Source organism: Thamnophis sirtalis, unplaced genomic scaffold, assembly GCF_051295495.1.
Source record: "Thamnophis sirtalis isolate CommonGarterSnake01/CBP01778 unplaced genomic scaffold, rThaSir2_p1.2 scaffold_2, whole genome shotgun sequence".
Classification (NCBI taxonomy): domain Eukaryota; kingdom Metazoa; phylum Chordata; class Lepidosauria; order Squamata; family Natricidae; genus Thamnophis; species Thamnophis sirtalis.
This window is the reverse complement of record NW_028261382.1, coordinates 63,672,474-63,692,543: the sequence shown is the minus strand read 5'-3', so window position 1 is coordinate 63,692,543 and position 20,070 is coordinate 63,672,474. Positions and strand designations below refer to the sequence as shown.

General features: G+C 45.5%; 1 protein-coding gene across 2 annotated transcripts in view; it reads left to right on the top strand.

Moving 5' to 3' along the window:
• Positions 1-20,070, top strand: part of ADGRD1 (adhesion G protein-coupled receptor D1) — a 159,680-nt gene that overhangs the window by 63,600 nt on the left and 76,010 nt on the right. For both annotated transcript variants that reach the window (XM_087703755.1, XM_087703754.1), the window contains one exon: positions 19,111-19,184. In XM_087703755.1, coding sequence (XP_087559881.1) covers positions 19,111-19,184 — 74 coding nt within the window. The remainder of the gene's footprint in view (positions 1-19,110; positions 19,185-20,070) is intronic.

Genomic DNA, 20,070 nt, shown 5'->3' with positions numbered 1-20,070 from the left:
CAGTGACACCCCCCAAAAAACACCCACCCTTAGGGAGTGGATAACTGTTACTAACTGTTACTAACTTTTAACCCGGCGTTGCCCTAGTATTTGTTTAACCTAATCCTTTATTAGACATTCACAAATGTCCAGACCAAACATAATTTCTAAAGTTGGACTTTCCCCCTTACCAGAGGGAGCCCCCTTGTGGAGTACTGTGAAGCCATTACCATGGCAACTTCACTGCGCTGTGCAGTAGAAGCCATTCTAAGGCAGTACAGTAGAAGCCATTTTAAGGCACAAAAGGCTGTACCTTAACAGATCACACATCCCGAGGGGTGTTAGGGGTGTCTTACCCCCCACAGTATTTGTTTCCAGAGAGTAAGTCATCTGTGTACCAAATTTGGTTGAAATGGCACGAGGCATTCCAGAGTTATGCTGGAACAGAGACATGCACAACCATTTTTTCTATATAGATAGATTTTTTATTGAGGTTCATCCTGCCAAAAGTACCTGTTTTAGAAGCTCTGTGAGTTCTCTGTAGAAGGAGGACAAGGATCTGGAAAACATCTTCCTTTAGCCTAACACCGCGTAAGCCTAAATGGCCTTAATTTGGCTATTATCCTTTGCAAGTGGACGTATAAGCAAAAAAGCTAATTTTAGAAGGGATGAGAAGCTCAACCAAAGGGATCCTTCGTTATGCTGTCAAATTCCCCCCCCCCCCTTCTTCTTCCAAAAGAAGGAAGCCAAAAGAACGGAGGGACTGAAGGATCGCTGGGTTTTTTTTTAGAAGTCTCACTTGTGGTTCATGTAAAACTTCTTTGCTTTCAGACCAGACGTTGGTCACATCCAGTTCTTTGAAAGATGCAATATGGCAAAAAGGCATTTAAGCAGCTGCACATTTTCCTGAAGGGTCTCCTTGTTCTGGAGATCCTATCTTGATCGGAAGGATTTATGGTGGCTTGGTTTTGAGGCTGGAATGTCCCCCATTAGACTCAATTTTCAGTGGGACAATATCCACTTTTTCAGTCCATGTGGAATGAACACAAAACAAAGACTAACTTTTGCATTTCTCTCTCTCTTCCTCTCCCTCCTTCCCTGTCTCCCTCTCCATCCATCCATCATCCATCATCCATCTATCTATCCATCTCTCTCTCCCTCTCTCTCTCTCTCTCTCTCTATCTATCTATCATCTATCAATCTAACATTCATCTATATCTATCTATCTATCTATCATCTATCTATCATCTATCTATCATCTATCTATCTATCTATCTATCTATCTATCTATCTATCTATCTATCTATCTATCTATCTATCTATCTATCTATCTATCGTCTCTCTCTCTCAAATTTGGTTGCCACCCAAATCTCTGCAAGAAGACTCATTATATAAACACACACACACATACACACACAGGGGGGCTCCCTCTGATAAGGGGGAAAATCTAACATTAGAAATTATGATTGGTCTGGACACTTTCCCCCTATAAATAAACACCCGGGCAATGCTGGGTTATTGGCTAGTTGTTAAATAAAACCCATATACACTATCAAATAAATCAACTAGTTATACATACATACATACATACATACATACATACATACATACCAGGGGTGGGTTTCAACCGGTTCGCACCGGTCCCTGCGATCCGGTTGGTCGCCGAACCCGGAAGTAAGTAACTTCCGGGAACGGCGAAGACCCCCCCGCGCCCGCGCGCGCCCGCACACCCGCGCCGGCTCCTTACCCGGTTTTTACGAATTCTGCGCTTCCACGCATGCGCAGAATGCATACAGCGCCTGCGCGATCCTCCAGGAGCAGCTGGAGCATCGCGCAGACGCTAGTACGCATGCGCGCGCCGCGTGCGTGCACACGTGTGCGAGGACGCCGCCGGCCTCGTTCCAACCGAACCAGTTGGAACGGGGCGAGAAACCCACCCCTGATACATACATATTCCTTGACTTACGACCACAAACAAGCCCAAATTTTCTGTTGCTAAGAGAGATGGTTGTCAAGTGAATTTTGCCCTATTTTACAACCTTTCTTGCCACAGTTGTTAAGTGAATCGCTGCCATTGTTAAGTTAGTCACACGGTTGTTAAGTGAATCTGGCTTCCCCATTGACTTTGTTTGTCAGAAGGTCGCAAAAGGGGAATCACGTGACCCCAGGGCACTGCAACGGTCATAAATACAACTCAGTTGCCAAGCATCTGAATTTTGATTCTGCGACCATGGGAATGCTGCAGTGTTTGTGTCAAAAATGGTTATAAGTCACATTTTTCAATGCCTTTGTGATTTTGAACGGTCACTAAATGAACTGCTTTAAGACAAGGGCTACCTGTATATACATTCCCCCGCACATGCATGCTAGTCATTCCTGACTCTAGGGGGTGGTGCTCATTTCCGTTTCGAAGCTGAACAGCCAGCGCTGACCGAAGACGTCTCTGTGGTCATGTGGCTGGCATGCCTAAACACCGAAGGCGCACAGAACGCTGTTCCCTTCCCACCAAAGGTGGCTCCTATTTTTCTACTTGCATTTTTTACGTGCTTTTGAACTGCTAGGTTGGCAGTAGCTGGGGCAAGTCACAGGAGTTCACTCCTTTATGTGGTGCTCGGGATTCGAACCGCCAAACTGCCGACCTTTGTGATCGACAAGCTCAGCGTCTTAGCCACTGAGCCTCTGTGTGTATAAAATCACAATAATATCGCATCATTTGTAGGACGGCTTGGGATTTGATTGCTTGACTTTCACCTTTTCGACTCTGTCTGCATTGAAAAAGACGTACCGGTCCTATGAAGCTAAGGTTTAGCAAAGTACATGAGTTTTACACCCTGTTGTAAATTCGGTGGGCCAAAAAGCCAAAGGAAAGGACTGGAATATGATCTCCAGCCTGTTTTCAAATAACCCTCCACGCCCCCTCCACCCACAAGCCTTTGCAATGAGCTCATTTGAGAAGGGAAGGGGAGAAAAAGTATGTTTATCTAAGAAACCCAAGTGAGACAGATTTGGGGGTTTGGAGTTACTACAGACCACCATAATTTTAGACCTCTGATGCTCCAGGGATCAGTACGTGCTGTGCACAATCCGATGTGGTCTGAAAGCCAATAAATTATCCCTTGGATCAGATTGCATGAACATCAATTGTTGATCGGACACATGATGTCCCTTGCGAAGAGAGGAAAAACAAAAGAAAAGGGGGGAAAAAACCCAGCACAATACAGATTGACCTGCCACAAAATATTTTGAGAGATGAAATAGAAGAAAGAACAGATTGCTGGGTGGTCACCGAAGATAGAAGGAAAAGATAAAGCTTACTGTGTTTCCCCGAAAATAAGACAGGGTCTTATTTTCCTTTAACCCCTGAAACAAGCACTTGGCCTTATTTTCAGGGAGGTCTTATTATTGTTGAGGTGCAGGAGGTGGCGAGCGTTGTCACAGTTCCTGGCTGTGGCTGTGTTGCAATATTTTTGGGGAGGGCTTATTTTCAGGAGAGGTCTTATTTTACGCATGTGCTGAAAAGCCCGATTGGGTTTATTATCTGGGGAGGTCTTGTTTTCGGGAAAACAGGGTAGAAATGCAACTGCACGTTTTCAAATTGGTTTGGTTTATCGTATGGTGTGAACGCAACCATTGTTATGCCGCCCAAGGTCTTCTGCCCTGCACTTTCTATGGGCTCACCTTTTGCATAAAATCAGATTAAGATTATGATTCGTGAAACGCTGGGTTTCCGGGACACGGTTCAAACGCTAAACCATTCACATCAGTGGTGAAATTCAAATTTTCCCCCTGCCGGTTCTGTGGGTGTGGCTTGGTGGGCGTGGCTTGGTGGTCATGTGACCGGGTGGGCAACAAGCAGGAACCACACAGAGTCACAGAGAGCTCAAAAACCGACTATCACACTTTACACCAAAATAACACAAAAGCTACACAACTGACTCACGCAACGCATAAGCAGCTGGACTTCAAACACACACACAAAAGGTTCCAAGGATCACACGGCACAGCTGATCATCATGCAGCTGATTATCAGCACCTTTTAAAAAATGTTTTAAAAGCGTTTTTTAATTACTGATTCGCCCTAACCGGTAGTAAAAAAAATGCTGAAAAAAAGTTTTTAAAAAGTTCCGATGATCAGCTGGACAACAATCAGCTGGCCACGCGATCGTGGGAACTTTTTTTAAAAAATTCAATTTATTTTTAAACATAAAAGACAGCATTAAAAAAATTCTCATCCATTACATACCGCTTGTTGTTTGGTTACAAGCATTTGTGCATCCATATTTTCAATTACATATACAATCACAGATTTTCCGTCTAATATAACTAGATACCTCACTTTCATTGTACAACATATATTCAATTACGATTAATATTTCTTTCTTTTTAACAAACCTAATTCCCTTGCATTCTTGATTGTCTATTTAATAACAATATACATTTATGTAATCACTTATCTCATTCTGAATATTTTTACAGTGTAAAAGAATTGGAGAATTCGTTATACATCACTACTTTCGATTATGCATAATCCCACCAATCATCCATTGAGTATGATTATGTTCATTGTTGTCCTTGTACATCATACATTCAAACAAAGATGTTATTCCTTCATTTTTAAACATCCTTCATTTTGGAACTTTTTAAAAACTTTTAAAAACATTTTTTTACTACTGGCTTGGGCGAACCATCCTGAACTGGTAGCATTTCACCCCTGATTCACACGGCTTATTGGTTTAAGCATATAGTCTGGTCATTGAAACTTAATGATTGTCCGAACTCAGGCAATTGTGACATGTTTAAGAGGCTACATCTTTGTAAATAGATATAAAAACACAGGGCTTAGGGCTGCGTGGGGCTCCTGGAAACCTTGACTGTGGCCCTCAAAGAGCATCCACAAATTACAAATTATTTTTAACGTGTCTGAAAGGAAAGTAAGTACCAATAGAAGAGAATATTTGTAGTTCAGGGTTGAACTGTCCTTGTTGTTCTCTGAGTTTGGTGGGTGTCTTGGAGATATTTCGTTACCCAACTAGGTAACATTATCAGCGCTAGAAGGGGGGGATTGGGAGGAAGAGGAGGAGGAGGATTATTGTGGGGTCCTTAGTGAACTCTGAGCTTGGCGGTTTTCCTGCAGATATTTCATTACCTAACTAGGTAACATCATCAGTGCTAGAAGCGGGTAGGGTTTGAAAGGAGGAGGAGGAGGAGTGGGGTCCTTGGTGCTCCCTTGAACTTGGTGGTTTTCTTGCAAACATTTAATGACCCAACTAGGTAACCATCATCAGAGGTAGGAAACAGGGAAAGTAAGTCAATGCATGGCTAGAGAAAAATGTGGACTACATTTGATTTCAATTAACTATAGTAAGAAGTCAAATCAGCCGTACGATTTGTCATCATCCTAAGTTTTCATTTTCTAGTGTGTGGCCTCCAGGACGAAGTGTGACCCCCCCCAATCTCAAAACATGGGATCCTTCCCTCTAGGGAGAGATTTGCCTAGGGCAGGGGGCATTGTTCTGACCGAGGCTTCCCAAGAGCATGACGCAAACTCCTTGTCCCGACAAAAAATCCTTTTATTAATTGATTGTGAATTCTGCTCATTCACATCCAGCAAAGGATGGAAGGAGTAGGGAGGATTTACGGTCACAGACCTTATCTGGCTTGGAGAGCTGCCAGGCCCATATCTGCAGAACTTGGCAAGGAGCCTCAGAGAGTCACGAACCAATGAAGCGAAGTAATGGTCTCCTCCAAACTCCACTCCCCTTTCGCTCCTCTTTTATTTCCTCTGGGAGGGGGGCATTCATTGTCCACCTGTGGCCTTACTCCCACGTTGACCCTTGTTCTTTAGCTGTTCCCTTTGTCTGGCAGCTCTGCACATGCGCACACTGGGAACAGGCTCCAGCTGTTCTTCTGCCTCACTGATGTCTGACTCCGAAGGCAGCTGATAACTGTCAGAGGGCCCTGGCCCCCTCTCTGCCTCCCACACAGACCCTCATCAGAGCCTTCCCCAGACTCCAGGACTGGCCCATGTCCCTCCCCAATCTCCTCACTTTCTGAATCTTCTGCCAGCTCTGCAGGCCGCTGGTGGGCCACAACAGGCATTTCAAATGTCAAGGGACATCCCCTCCTTTCCTTCCCTCCAAAACAACCCAAATCCGAGAGAAGAACTGCTTCTCCAGAACCACTTATCTTCATTCTTCTGGTGTCCCTCTGAGCTGTTTTCCACCGTGCCTTCTGCATTTTTCCCCTGTCCTGACCCTCCTTTGAAATATGCCTCTCCTTTGCTCCATTCCCCACTGGGGCATCTTGTCTCCGGGCCACGTTTATTGAACTTGATGTATCTGCCAAGCCGTCCATCATCTTCTTTTCCTCAGCTTTCCCCTGAACTTGCACTGATTTCCTTCTGACAAATATTTTCTTCTGACAAAGAGACACCCGACTCTTTTTACAGACGGAGAATTTACGACTTCTTTTCCTTCTTTTTCCATGATGTGCATTGCAATTGTTCCAAAGTTGGCTGACCTTTTTACGGGCTCCGGGGTGGCTTGCAAACCTGAATCTCATTTGTTACCGATTTGTTCCGGGATAAACATGGATGCAAAGTTCAGGTCCTCCTAAATGAGAACAGCTTAAAATTTCTTGATGAAGTCAATCATCCTGGATTTAACCAAGGCAGCTGCTCAATCCTTCCGTTCCCCTTCTGAAATTCAAATTCAGAATAGAGTTGGAAGGGACCTTGGAGGCCTTCTAGTCCAACCTCCTCCTCAAGCAGGATACGATACAATATTTATATATAGACTCAATTAAGAGGTTTGTGAGTTTGGGATTACTATAGAGCAAAAGTCCTTTGTAAGACTATTTATTTCTACTATGCGAATTGTTCTCTTGTTTTGGTCCCCTTTTTCTGTTTTCTTCCTGACCTTTTCATCCTTTTTCTCTTCGCATGCACAAACTGAGCTCATAAACATTCATTCTAAATCTTAGCCTCTTGTGTGACCCCGGGTTCAAAGGTGGCGGCTTATGGATTAACGTAGCCTCTTCTTCAAAGAGCTCATTACCCTTCATTCATCCAACGATAATTAAAAAGCACACCTTAGCAATCCTTCCCACCAGCAGATGGGCATATTTCCAGGGAAAACGTTGACCTTCAGCTACGTATTATTTTCATTTTTTAATCATATCTATCCAACCTACATGCATGAGAAATAAGTGTGAGTTGGTGGTTTTCTGCTCAGCTTTTAATCTATTTTTTGTAATGAAAATCATCTTCTTCTAGCTATATCTTCTATCTATCTTTCTTCTATTCTTTTTAAAAAAATATATATTATTTAAAGGCTGTATGTATGTATGTAGCGCCTCAAGCAATTTCAACCAAACCTGATATACAGATGACTTATCATCTGGAAACAAATACTGGGGGGGGGGAGGTAAGACACCCCTGGTGTGTGTGTGTGTTTGTGTTCCAGCATAACTCTGGAACGCCTGGCCCATTAAGGAGAGTGACTGTGGCGTCCTAGAGTGCCAATTGTTTGTGATGTCAGTTCCTTCGCAGTTTCCTCTGGAAAGCCAGCCGTGATGTTTGCCCTCCAGTGGAGCAATGGGGAAGCGCGTGATGGATTTGGGGCAAAGTGCCAGGATCGTAGAAAGGGCGGGAAAGAAGAGCGCATGGGAGGGGAAGGAAGAGAGCAGAGATGATGGGCATGGGAGTAGGGAGAGGAAAGGCCCCTCTCAATGGCTCCCTGTCAGACAAACACTTTGATGTCTAAATACCCGGGCAACGCAGGGTTATCAGCTATCTCCAATAAATCAAGAGGGATGAGCCTGGGAGTTTGTGGAGACCAAGAGACCACATTATGGCTGGTTTGGAGAACCTCCAAATCCCACCCCTGGCTGGCCCCACCCACCCTGCCCCTCCCCTCCCAGGAGTCCCAATGCGGCCCATTTTGGATGCGTGGTAAGTGCAGTGACTGCATGGAGGCTCAGGGATGGGGAAAAATAGGCCTACCGGAAGTTCTGGAAGGAACTTCCCAAGGAATTCTGGAGCCTGGAAAAGCAGTTTTCACCCTCTCAGAGGCTCAAGGAAAGCCTCCAGAGCCTGGGGAAGGTGAAAACACCACCCCCCCATACCGTGGTGCAGGAGGCCGATTAGGCCACACCCACCATGGCCCACCATGGCCCCGCCCACCCAGCAACTAAGATACAAGATACAAGGTATAATAGCAGAGTTGGAAGGGACCTTGGAGGTCTTCTAGTCCAACCCCCTGCCTAGGCACGAAACCTTATACCATTTCAGACAAATGGCTATCCAACATCTTCTTAAAGACTTCCAGTGTTGGGGCATTCACAACTTCTGGAGGGAAGCTGTTCCACTGATTAATTGTTCTAACTGTCAGAAAATTTCTCCTCAATTCTAAGTTGCTTCTCTCCTTGATTAGTTTCCACCAATTGCTTCTTGTCCTGCCCTCAGGTGCTTTGGAGAATAGCTTGACTTTCTCTTCTTTGGGGCAGCCCCTGAGATATTGGAACACTGCTATCATGTCTCCCCTAGTCCTTCTTTTCATGAAACTAGACATACCCAGTTCCTGCAACCATTCTTCATATGTTTTAGCCTCCAGTCCCCTAATCCTCTTTGTTGCTCTTCTCTGCCCACTTTCTAGAGTCTCCACATCTTTTTTACATCGTGGCGACCAAAACTGGATGCATTATTCCAAGTGTGGCCTTACCAAGGCATTGTAAAATGGCATTAACACTTCACGTCATCTTGGTTCTCTCCCTCTGTTTATGCAGCCTAGAACTGTGTTGGCTTTTTCGGCAGCTGCTGCACCCGGCTGGCTCATATTTAAATGAACCAGGCAGAGAACTCGTTGCTGAAATCTTTGAAGCCCACCCCTGGGTGGTTTGTGGAAAACAGTTTATAGCAAAACGGGTTGTGGCTGCCTTCCAGACTAACAAAATCACAACGAAAATGAGGGAGAAGAGAGGGAGAGAGTCACTGCTTTTCTGAAGTCACAGCAACTTTGATTGTTGAAGTTTCTCTCTCACCATCCATCCCTTTTGGGATATTTTAAACTTGGCAACAGATCAAAGTTGTGCTAGCTTCCATGGGAAGGAACCACTTCAAAGAAACGAGCGTGGCATGTGTTAGCAGCTAGTGGTGGTGGAAACCAGAAGCTTAGGGAAGCTGCATTTAAATCTTGGTGTGCCCAGACATGGGTCAACCACACCCTGTGTTTAAGACGGCTTGAAGAAGCTGGGATTACGGAGAGTGAGAGGTAGAGAGAGACTAAAAAGAAAGAAAGGAAGAGTGGATTGTACTGCATCCAGTTTTGGGCACCACACTATAAAAAAGATGTGGAGACTCTAGAAAGAGTGCAGAGAAGAGCAACCAGGATGATGAGGGGACTGGAGGATGCGATGAACAGTTGCAGGAACTGGGCATGGCTAATCTAGTGAAGAGAAGGACCAGGGAAGACATGATAGCAAACTTCCAATATTTGAGGGGCTGCCACAGAAAGGTCAAGTTATTCTCAAAAGCACCTGAAGGCCAGACAAGGAATAATGGATATAAACTGATCAAGGAGAGATTCAACCTGGAAATAAGGAGAAATTTCCTGACAGTGAGGACAATCAACCCATGGAACAGAAGTTGCCTTCAGAAGTTGTGGGAGCTTCATCACTGGAGGCTTTCAAGAAGAGACTGGACTGCCATCTGTCAGAAATGGTGTAGAATCTTTTGCTTGGGTGGGTGGGGGTTTGGACTAGATGTCCCCCTTGCAACTCTGCTATTCTATATTCAATGGAATGAGTTGCCTTCAGAAGTTGTGGGAGCTTCATTACTGGAGGCTTTCAAGAAGAGACTGGACTGCCACCGTTCAGAAATGGTGTAGGGTCTCCTGCTTGGGGAGGAGTCGGACTAGATGACCTACAAGGTCCCTTTAAACTCTGTTAACCTGCATCTGTATTAATCTGTATTAAAGGCAGACCAGATTCAAGAGCTCTTTGCTATAGCTGCATGATGCGCATTTACCGCGACAACATGGCTGTGTGTGTGTACAGGGTGAGCAAAGGGAATCATAGGCCATTCTAATGACTTTTCATCAACCGAGGCCTCTGCAGCCAACGTTGGCCCAATGCCAACCTCCTAGCTCTGCTGAGCCGTGCGTTCGCCCAGGGTGAAGCCTAATTGAATTTAGTTTATTTATTCCTCCGATTTGTCGAGCTGCCTGCTCGGCACATGAACCCAGGGTGAGGTGTACCCTCAATAAACAACTACAAAAGTCATCTAATAAGAACCTAAGCAACAAATAATAAAAACACGACAACGAAGTGCCGGGAACAATGCATTGTCCCTTTTCTGACTTGTGTCTGGGCAAGGAACCAAGTTTTTAATGTCTTTCAAAAGACAGGCAGGATTGGGGGCCAACTAAATCGGGGACGGGGGCGGAAAGCTGTTTCAAAAGGCAGGGACCCAGATCTTGTGTGAACATCTTGCTGACCATGCATTGGTTCTTTTTTAGTTGTCTATGTGTCTTCATAGATTCAGAACCCTAGAGTGTTGGATTAATTTAGGATTCTGGGTAACAAAAAGAAAAGGAATTCATTCAGGAACTGCGTTAAGTTATCATGGCAAAGCAGATGTAGGAGAAGAGTCGGCTGCACTTGGAATCCTGCATCCAGTTTTGATCGCCACGATGTAAAAAAGATGTGGAAACTCTAGAAAGAGTGCAGAGAAGAGCAACAAAGAGGATCGGGGGACTAGAGGAATTGGGTATGTCTAGTTTAATGAAAAAAAGGACTAGGGGAGACATGATGGGAGTCTTCCAATTTCTCAGGGGTTTCCACAAAGAAGAGGGAGTCAAGCTATTCTCCAAAGCCCCTGAGGGTAGAACAAGAAGCAATGGATGGAAACTAATCAAGGAGAGAAGCAACCTGGAACTGAGGAGAAATTTCCTGACAGTGAGAACGATTCATCTGTGAAACAACTTGCCTCCAGAAATCTTGGGTGCTCCAACCCCGGAGGTTTTTAAGAAGATGTTGGATAACCATTTGTCTGAAGTGGTGAAGGGTTTCCTGCCTAAGCAGGGGGTTGGACTAGAAGACCTCCAAGGTCCCTTCCAACTCTGTTATTCTATTCTATTCTTATCTTCATCCTATTCTATTCTATTCTATTCTATTCTTATCTTCATTCTATTCTATTCTATTCTATTCTATTTGGCAGAGTTAAATGTGTCATCATTGCATTGCCACAAGAGGCCCAAGCCCAGCTCCCTGTGAATTCCATTGAGCCCTTATCTAGTGCCAATTTAACATTGACCATTAGATGACTACATTGTTAGCAATAGGTAGCAATAATAATCTCTTCTGCCCTTTGAACTCAGTGGATGCTCCTGGTTCTTCGCACTGACAGCAACTAGGACATGTTGTAAATTCTGTACATCCAGGAACTGGATTGAACATGCTATGTGGATTATAGTCTGTGTATCTTTTAATATAGAGATGAATCTAAATTCGTCAGGCCATGAGCATCTCCCATGGAGTGGTGGAACTCTCACCTCACAATCAGGAGTCTGTGTGAGTTCAATCCTAGGTAGAGGCAGATATTTCTCTCTCAATGAGAATATATCTGCTGAACAAAACTCCACATTGGTGACAGGAAAGGCATCTGGCCATTCAAACACTCTTCTAGCTTCGTTCAATTGCTCAGATTCAATCAAGGGATTATGGGGTCTTTAAAAGAAGATGATGAGCGTCTCCCATGGAATGGAGAAAGTGATGTCATGTGTGCCATGATGTCATCACACAAAACTGCATGAGGCAATGACGAATGGGAAATCCCCGTTGCTTCTAATGGATGCCTCTGTTTTCTCTTGGCAGTTGTTGAGATGCACACATGCGCGCACACACAGACACTCACACCCGCCAGGAGAAGCCAGCGAAAATAACTATCTCTCTAAATTTTAGCTCCACTTTTCTATTTTCTCACTTGCACGAGAGGTCAGGGTGGTCGAGATCAATAAGGAGCATAAAAGCTTTCAGGAACTACATTGATAGATGGGCTTTAAATGGCTTCCAAGTTGTGTTGGCTTTGGCAATGGCCATGCACCCTTTGACTTAGCTGACTTCCTTCCTGATTTATGAAGCTGGCAAGAGCAGAGGAATGGATCTGCCTCTTCTCCACCCATTTACAGAACTACTATCAGGTCACGAAATTTTATTAGGGCGGTTGGCCTTGCTCCCACCTTAACCTCTCCCAGGAGGTCAGATCTGGCCTCTGTGTTTTATGGGTTCAGGACAGGTTGGCAGTTTTACCTGTTTACACCATTGAGGTTAAATAATCCCAGTTTGTGCTGTCCTTCATGGTGCTTTGGAGTTAAATACAGATTAACAGACCTTGGAAGGGACCTTATAGGTCATCTAGTCCAACCCCCCACCCAAGCACCATTTCTGAAAGATGGCAGTCCAGTCTCTTCTTGAAAGCTACCAATGATGAAGCTCCTAAAACCTATGAAGGCAACTTCTGTTCCACCGGTTGATTGTTCTCACTAACAGAAAATTCCTCCTTATTTCCAGGTTGAATCTCTCCTTAATCAGTTTCTATCCATTATTTCTCGTCTGGCCTTTGGGTGCCTTGAAGAATAGCCTGACCCCCTGCTTTCTGTGTTGCGAAGTCATGTCTGATCCATCGCCACCCCACGGACAATGTTCCCGCAGGTCTTCCTGTCCTCTACCATCTTCTGGAGTCCATTTAAATTCACGCCAACTGCTTCGGTGACTCCATCCAGCCTTCTCGTTCTCTGCTGTCCCCTTCTTCTTTGGCCCTCCATCTTTCCCAGCATTAGGCTCTTCTCCAGTGAGTCCTTCCTTCTCATTAGGTGGCCAAAATATTTCAGTTTCATCTTCAGGATCTGGCCTTCTAAACAGCAGTTAGGGTTGATCTCCTCTAGGACTGACCAATTTGATCGTGCAAAACTGCTATCATGTCTCCCCTGGTCCTTCTCTTCACTAGACTAGCCATGCCCAGTTCCTGTAACCGTTCATCATACGTTTTAGCCTCCAGTCCCTCATCATCCTGGTTGCTCTTCTCTGCACTCTTTCCAGAGTCTCAAAACCTTTTTTATAGTGTGTGTGTGTGGGGGGGGGGGGCAAAACTGGATGCAGGATTCTAGGTATGGCCTTACTAAGACTTTATACAGAGTGCCATTAGCACCTCACTTGTTCTTTGCCTGTGTCTTTTTATTGCTGATTTTAATTGTAAGGTCTTTCCTTATAATTCTTATGGTGGAATAAAGGATTTCAACAGGCCATTTCTGAATTCACAGAATTGGAAAGAGCTTTTGAAGTCAACCCACACTTCTGTTAACACAGGCATCCATATAGTAAAGTAAAGGTTCCCCGCACACATATGTGCTAGTCGTTCCCAACTCTAGGGGGCGGTGCTCATCTCCGTTTCAAAGCTGAAGAGCCAGCGCTGTCCGAAGCGCTGTTGACGTCCTTGACTCTCTGAGAAAGGAATGTTATTTTGACTATATCTATCCCACTCCATATATTCCCCCTTCCCGATTTCCCCCAGCATTAATTGTGGCAGGCCTGAAGGCCCCTATGTAAAAGATGGCTTCCCCGCCTGACACCATCCTTCTTCCAGCTGGGTGACCTTGAAGTAGCATCTCCAGGAGAAGCAGCATTTACTTTCGTTTTCCCAGGCATTCCCCCTTTCATTCCCCCTCCCCACAGTTCATGGCAGTCTGTTACCATACAGCAGAAGCAAGCATAAGGTGGCAGCTGACAACATGGTTACAATGCCTTATATACCTTCTCCCTAGGTTGGAGTTAAAGTCAGAGTGTCGTCCCCTTCTTCCATTATCTTTCTTCAGTCTTTTCTGCCTCTACGTGGCTGTATGTTTCTTGGCAGAAATGGAGACATCCCACTATAGTATGTACAGACCATAAGCAACATCTGGAAGGCTTCCTGGCCTCCATCACCCTGTTCATCTCACCAAGTCTTCTCCGGACTGCCTCTCCCACCCATTCCCCAGGGACTGGCTGGGCAAACAGAGAAGAAGAGCTTGAGTGTTGAAAGGTCAAGAGACTAATAGGGTGATGCTTCATCCCAGAAATATGCAAGAGTTGCACTCTGTAGGCATTGCCCAGAAGGATCGAGTTTACAAAAAGCTGGAAAACAAAAAGGTTCCCCTTCAGAGAGCAGCATGTTTTTAATTTGGAGCGCTGCGTATTGCTCTGTGACCCTTGACAGATGGCTGCACCACACTTCCGTAATCTTTTAATGCAAGAAATCTGTAAAGAGAAACCTTTTTTTCGTGTCCCAGGTCCATATCTGTGGGGCACGATTGAATGCAGGTCTACTCATAAGAAACCCATTAATTTTGATGGCAATGCTTTCTTAGTTGTTGTTGTGAGTTGCAAAGTCATATCCGACCCATCGTGATCCCATGGACAACCTTCCTCCAGGCCTTCCTGTCCTCTACCATCCAGAGTCCATTTAAGTTCACGCCGACTGCTTCAGTGACTCCACCCAGCCACCCCCTTCTCTGCCGTCCCCTTCTTGTTTTACCCTCCATCGTTCCCAGCATGTGGCTCTTCTCCAGGGAGTCCTTCCTTCTCATTAGGTGGCCAGAGGATTTGACTTTCTTCTTCAGGATCTGGCCTTCTAAAGAGCAGTCAGGGTTGATCTCCTCTAGGACTGACCGGTTGGATGGCCTTGCAGTCCAAGGGACTCACGCGAGTCTTCTCCAGCACCAGAGTTCAAAGGCCTCAATTCTTTGGCCCTCAGCCTTCCTTATGGTCCAACCTTCACAGCCATCCATTGCAACTGGGAAAACCATAGCCTTGACTATACGCACTTTTGTTGGCAGGGTGATGTCTCTGCTTTTTAGGATGCTGTCTAGATTTGCCATGGCTTTCCTCCCCAGGAGCAAGAGTCTCTTAATTTCTTGGCTGCAGTCCCCATCTGTGGTGATCGGGGAGCCCAGGAAAGTAAAATCTGTCACTACTTCCATTTTCCCCCCATCTATTTGCTAGGAATTGAGAGGGGCGGATGCCATGATCTTAGTTTTCTTAATGTTGAATTTCAAGCAAACTTTTACATTTTCCTACTTCACCCACATCAAGAGGATTCCTTAGAAGAACTGCTTATATTTCTAGCTTGTCTAGGACCATTATGAATGTTTGATTTGATAACTTCCTAATTTGAATTTAGATTGTTTTAGACCTGGAACTTATGTGATCTTAAAGTGTGCTAAGTCACTTCTGCTATGATCATCGTCAGCATCCATCATCATCGGAAAGGACCTTGCAAGACTTCTAGTCCAATCCCCTGCACAAACAGGAGACACTATACCATTTCAGACAGATGGCCGTCCATCTCTTCTTAAAAGCCTCCAGTGAGGGAGCACCCACAATGTCTCACTGTTAGAAAGTTTCTCCTTAGTTCCAGGTTGCTTCTCTCCTCATTTAGTTTCCATCCATTTTTATTATCTTGCCTTTATCCCCCTCTTCTTCGTGTCAGCCCATCAAATATTGAATCTCTGCTATCACATGCGATATCTGATATCTCTTTATTTATGCAGAGTCCCTAGGCTAGTATTTCTCAATATAAAATCCTCCAATGTGGTTTTTCTTCTTGGTGATTCCTTGATTAGGACTGTTTTCTGCCTGATTGTTTGTCTGGTATTAATCCTTGCTTATTTGAGCATAGGCTGTTGGTGAGGATGTGTTTATGAAGCTATATTGAGTGGAGTAGAGAGATGTTTTACTCTAGATTGATGTTTCTCAACCTTAAGATGTGTAGATTTCAGCTTCCAGAATTTCCCATATAGCCTGATAGGGGAATTTGGGAATTGAAGTTCCACCCATCTCAATGCTGGCTGCCACGTTTGAGAAACACTGATCTAAAGTAACTCAAAATCAAAAAGAATTTGGCAGCCCCTTTTAAGACAAACTTAAAAAAAAAAGTTAACCATGATTTTTCCACCTTAAAACAAAGATTTTTTAATCCATCTGCTGGCTGGCTCACAATTTGAGTCTTAGCTTCTCATGATGCAATGCAGGAAAAGTTGGTGGGGCCTCAAGGTTGCTAAGAAATCGTAGTGTTTTCAAGTTTGGGTGAAAACGTGAAATCATAAGAGCCAAGTTTTCAAACGCTTGGGCCAAACTGCGATACAGTATTGCTGTATGAATTGCTATGAAAAACGGCTGCAGGAATTGGGTATGGCCAGTTTAGAGAAAAGAAGGGCCAGGGGTGACGTGATAGCAGTATTCCAGTATTTGGAGGGGCTGCCACAAAGAAGAGGGGGTCAAATTATTCTCCAAAGTGCCAGAGGGCAGGACAAGAAGCAACGGACAGAAACTAATCAAGCAGAGAAGCAACCTGGAATTAAGGAGAAACTTCCTAACAGTGAGGACAATTAACCAATGGAACAGAAGTTGCCTTCAGAAATGTTAGGTGCTTCATCACTGGAGGTTTTGGATAATTATTTGTCTGAAACGGTAGAGGGTTTCCTGCCTAGGCAGGGGGTTGGACTAGAAGACCTCCAAGGCCCCTTCCAACTCTGCTATTGTATTGTATTGTATTATTGGATCATCAGCATTGCAGTTCTCCTCCGCGGGATGGCTGGGGGCGGGAGTGATGGGATGGACACCTCCTGTAACACTCTGCCGGCCAAAATGAGGCATGGTCAGAGGTAAAATTCAGCAGGTTCTTACAGGTTCTGGAGAACCAGTAGCGAAAACTTTGAATAGTTTGGAGAACCAGCAAACACCATCTCTGGGAATGGGGATTTTGCAGTATCCTTCCCCTGGAGTGGGGGGGGGGGATGGGGATTTTGCAGTATCCTTCCCCTGGAGTGGGGGGGGGATGGGGATTTTGCAGTATCCTTCCCCCAGGAGTGGGGAGAGAATGGGATTTTGCAGTAACCTTCCCCTGGTGTGGGGAGAGAATGGGGATTTTGCAGTATCCTTCCCCCTGGAGTGGGGGGGGGAAGGGGATTTTGCAGTATCCTTCCCCCTGGAGTGGGGAGGGAATGGGGATTTTACAGTATCCTTCCCCTGGAGTGGGGAGAGAATGGGGATTTTGCAATAACCTTCCCCTGGTGTGGGGTGAGAATGGGGATTTTGCAGTATCCTTCCCTCTGGAGTGGGGAGAGAATGGGAATTTTGCAGTATCCTTCCCTCTGGATTGGGGAGGGAATGGGGATTTTGCAGTATCCTTCCCCTCCCATGCCTACAGAACCGGTAGTAAAAAGTTTTGAATTTCCCCACTGGGCACGATGGAGCTGCCCACGTCCCCCCATGCCCATTTTGGCTGCCAGAGGCGCCACGGACCGGTCCTTTGCAATTTCCAGGCCGGCCACGTGGGTCAGATTTAAGCACCCTGCGGGCTTTGAGTTTGGCACCCCTGCTGTAGACTTTCTCCCAGCAACTTTGAAGGCAGCACTTTCTCCTAGCGATGTACCTGTGGGGCCTTTTCCCACCTGCTCCGTTTCCTGCCCTGCCTTCCAACACGACAAGGGTTAAGTTGGTTGGAGATGCTGTCACTGTTGCAAAATTGGACCGGAATTTTCACGTGGAAACATCGGGATCTTGCATTGCCTGCCAAAAACTTTTATTTGGAAGGGTTAGAAGAAAAAAATAATGCAGCCGCTCTTGTAACTTTGCAAAAACATGTTACTCATATGCGGTATGAAGAACAGGCCACCTCACCTGATCCTGGCTTTTCTTTTCTTTTCTTTTCTTCTTCCCAGGCTTTTTAAAAAAAAGAGTGATGTAGCAGGCAAAAGTTAAGCAAGCCTGTAATTATTGTGAGTTTCCTCCTCTCCCAAATGGCTTAAAAGAAAGACAGGCACCCACCCTGGTGGTTAGAATTACAGCGTGTTTTCTTAATTCCAGGAATTCTTCTAATTGTTTTCATCCCTAGTAGATATTTAATATGATCTGGATCTCTACCATGAGAATGTGATACTCTTTTTTTATTGCTAATTTTCTGCCATCATTTTTTTCAGTCTGAGTCTTTACAGAGATGGGGCGCTTTCTCAAGTCGGTCATCTAAGCTCACAGGAGGGTTGTTAGGAGGGTTATAGAAGAATTTGTTATGGTTTAGTAATAATTTGTTTCTGGAACTTTGCACTTTGATATGGCTCAAGGGCTAATCAATAAAGACTCAATGTCATTGGTTGGACACACAGTCAGTCAGATGTCCAGACTGGATTTGGCATTTTTGTCCACCACTAAGAACCTGGGAAAGGAAGGAGGAAGAAATGGAAAGGGAAAAGAAAGAGGGAGAGAGGGGAAAGAGGGAAGAAGGAAGGAAGAAAGGAAAGGAGGGAGGAAGGGAGAGAAGGAGGGATGAGAATAAGAAGGAAGAAAGGAGGGAGGGAGGGGAAAGAGAGGGATGGGAATGAGAAGGAAGGAAGAAAAGGAAGGTGGGAGGAAGGAAGGGAAGGAAGGAGGGGGAAAGTAAGAGAGGGAGGAATGGGAATAAGAAGGGAGGGAGAGAAGGAAGGAAGGGGAAAAGAAGGAGGGAGGGAGGGAAGGAAGGAGGGAAGCAGAAACAAAGGGGAAAAGAAGGAGGGAGAAAGAGAAAGAAAGAGGGAAAATGGAAAAGAGGGGGATGGAAATAAGGGAGTGAGCGAGGGAAGGAAGGAGAAATGAAGGAAAGGGAAAAGGAGGGAGGGAGGGGGAGGGATGGGAATGAGAAGAAGGAAGGAAGAAAGTGAAGGAGGGAGGGGAGAAGGAAGGAGGGGAAAAGGAAGAGAAGGAAGGAAGGAAGGAAGGAAGGAAGAAAGAAAGAAAGAAAGAAAGAAAGAAGGGCATTGAGAGGATGATAGGGAAGGAGGGAGAAAGGGAGGGAGGTAAGGAAAGTAGGAAGAAAGGATTGCCACAATAATTCAGCCAAAGAAATACGCATTGATTAAATCTCTCTTCCTTTCCAGAAGGAAGGAGGGGGAAAGGAAGAGAGGGAGGGAAGGAAGGAAGAAAGAAAGAAAGAAAGAAAGAAGGGCATTGAGAGGATAATAGGGAAGGAGGGAGAAAGGGAGGGAGGTAAGGAAAGTAGGAAGAAAGGATTGCCACAATAATTCAGCCAAAGAAATACGCATTGATCAAATCTCTCTTCCTTTCCAGACGCCCCTCCAGTACAGTCAAGCCATGAACCAAAGTAATCAAGTGAGACTGTATTGTGCCTTCCTGGATTACCGGTGAGTTGTCACCCTTGTGTAAGGCTTATTTGTTGTAAAGTGCATCCACCTCTGGCCCCTCACCCCTGCCTGCTGGATTCACGGGAAGGAAACTCTGAATAATGAAACCATGTTTCAGCAAAGCTAAAACAGGGGACTAAGCCAGGGATGGCCAACATCTTAGGCACAGAGTGCACAAACAGAAGGTGAACATGGGCAATTATGCACACGCAAGCACTAGAGCACCAGAAACCCGACATCCTTCTGGCCGGCACGCATGCACGTCTCAGAAACCCAACTACCAGCTGGCTGGCGCACATGCGCGTCTCAGAAACCCAACAACCAGCTGTCCAGCATGCATTTGCATCTCAGAAACCCAACAACTAGCTGGACAGCACGCATTTGTGTATCAGAAACCCAATAACCAGCTGGCGGGCACACATGCGCATCTCAGAAACCCAACAACCAGCTGGACGGCATGCATTTATGTCTCAGAAATCCCCAAACCAACTGGCTGGCGCACATGCGCATCTCAGAAACCCGACAACCAATTGGCCGGCATTCATGCACATGTCAGAAATCTAACAACCAGCTGATTGAGCTGGGCCGATGGCACGCGTGCCCACAGAGAAGGCTCTGTGTGCCACCTCTGCCACCCGTGCCATAGGTTCATCATCATAGGACTAGGCCAGTGTTGGGATACGACCAGTATGCCCCGGTACGCCCCGGTACGGGCGTAGCGGTGCCTGCCGGGAGCACCAGGTACCATTCTGGTACGGAGCTCCAGAGGACCCACCCACCCACCCACCTGCCCAAGCTCCTTACTGGTATTTGAGGTTTTCAGGGCTTCCGCACATGTGCACAGAGTGTACAGTGCCTGCACGATGCTCCACTGAGCAGCTGGAGC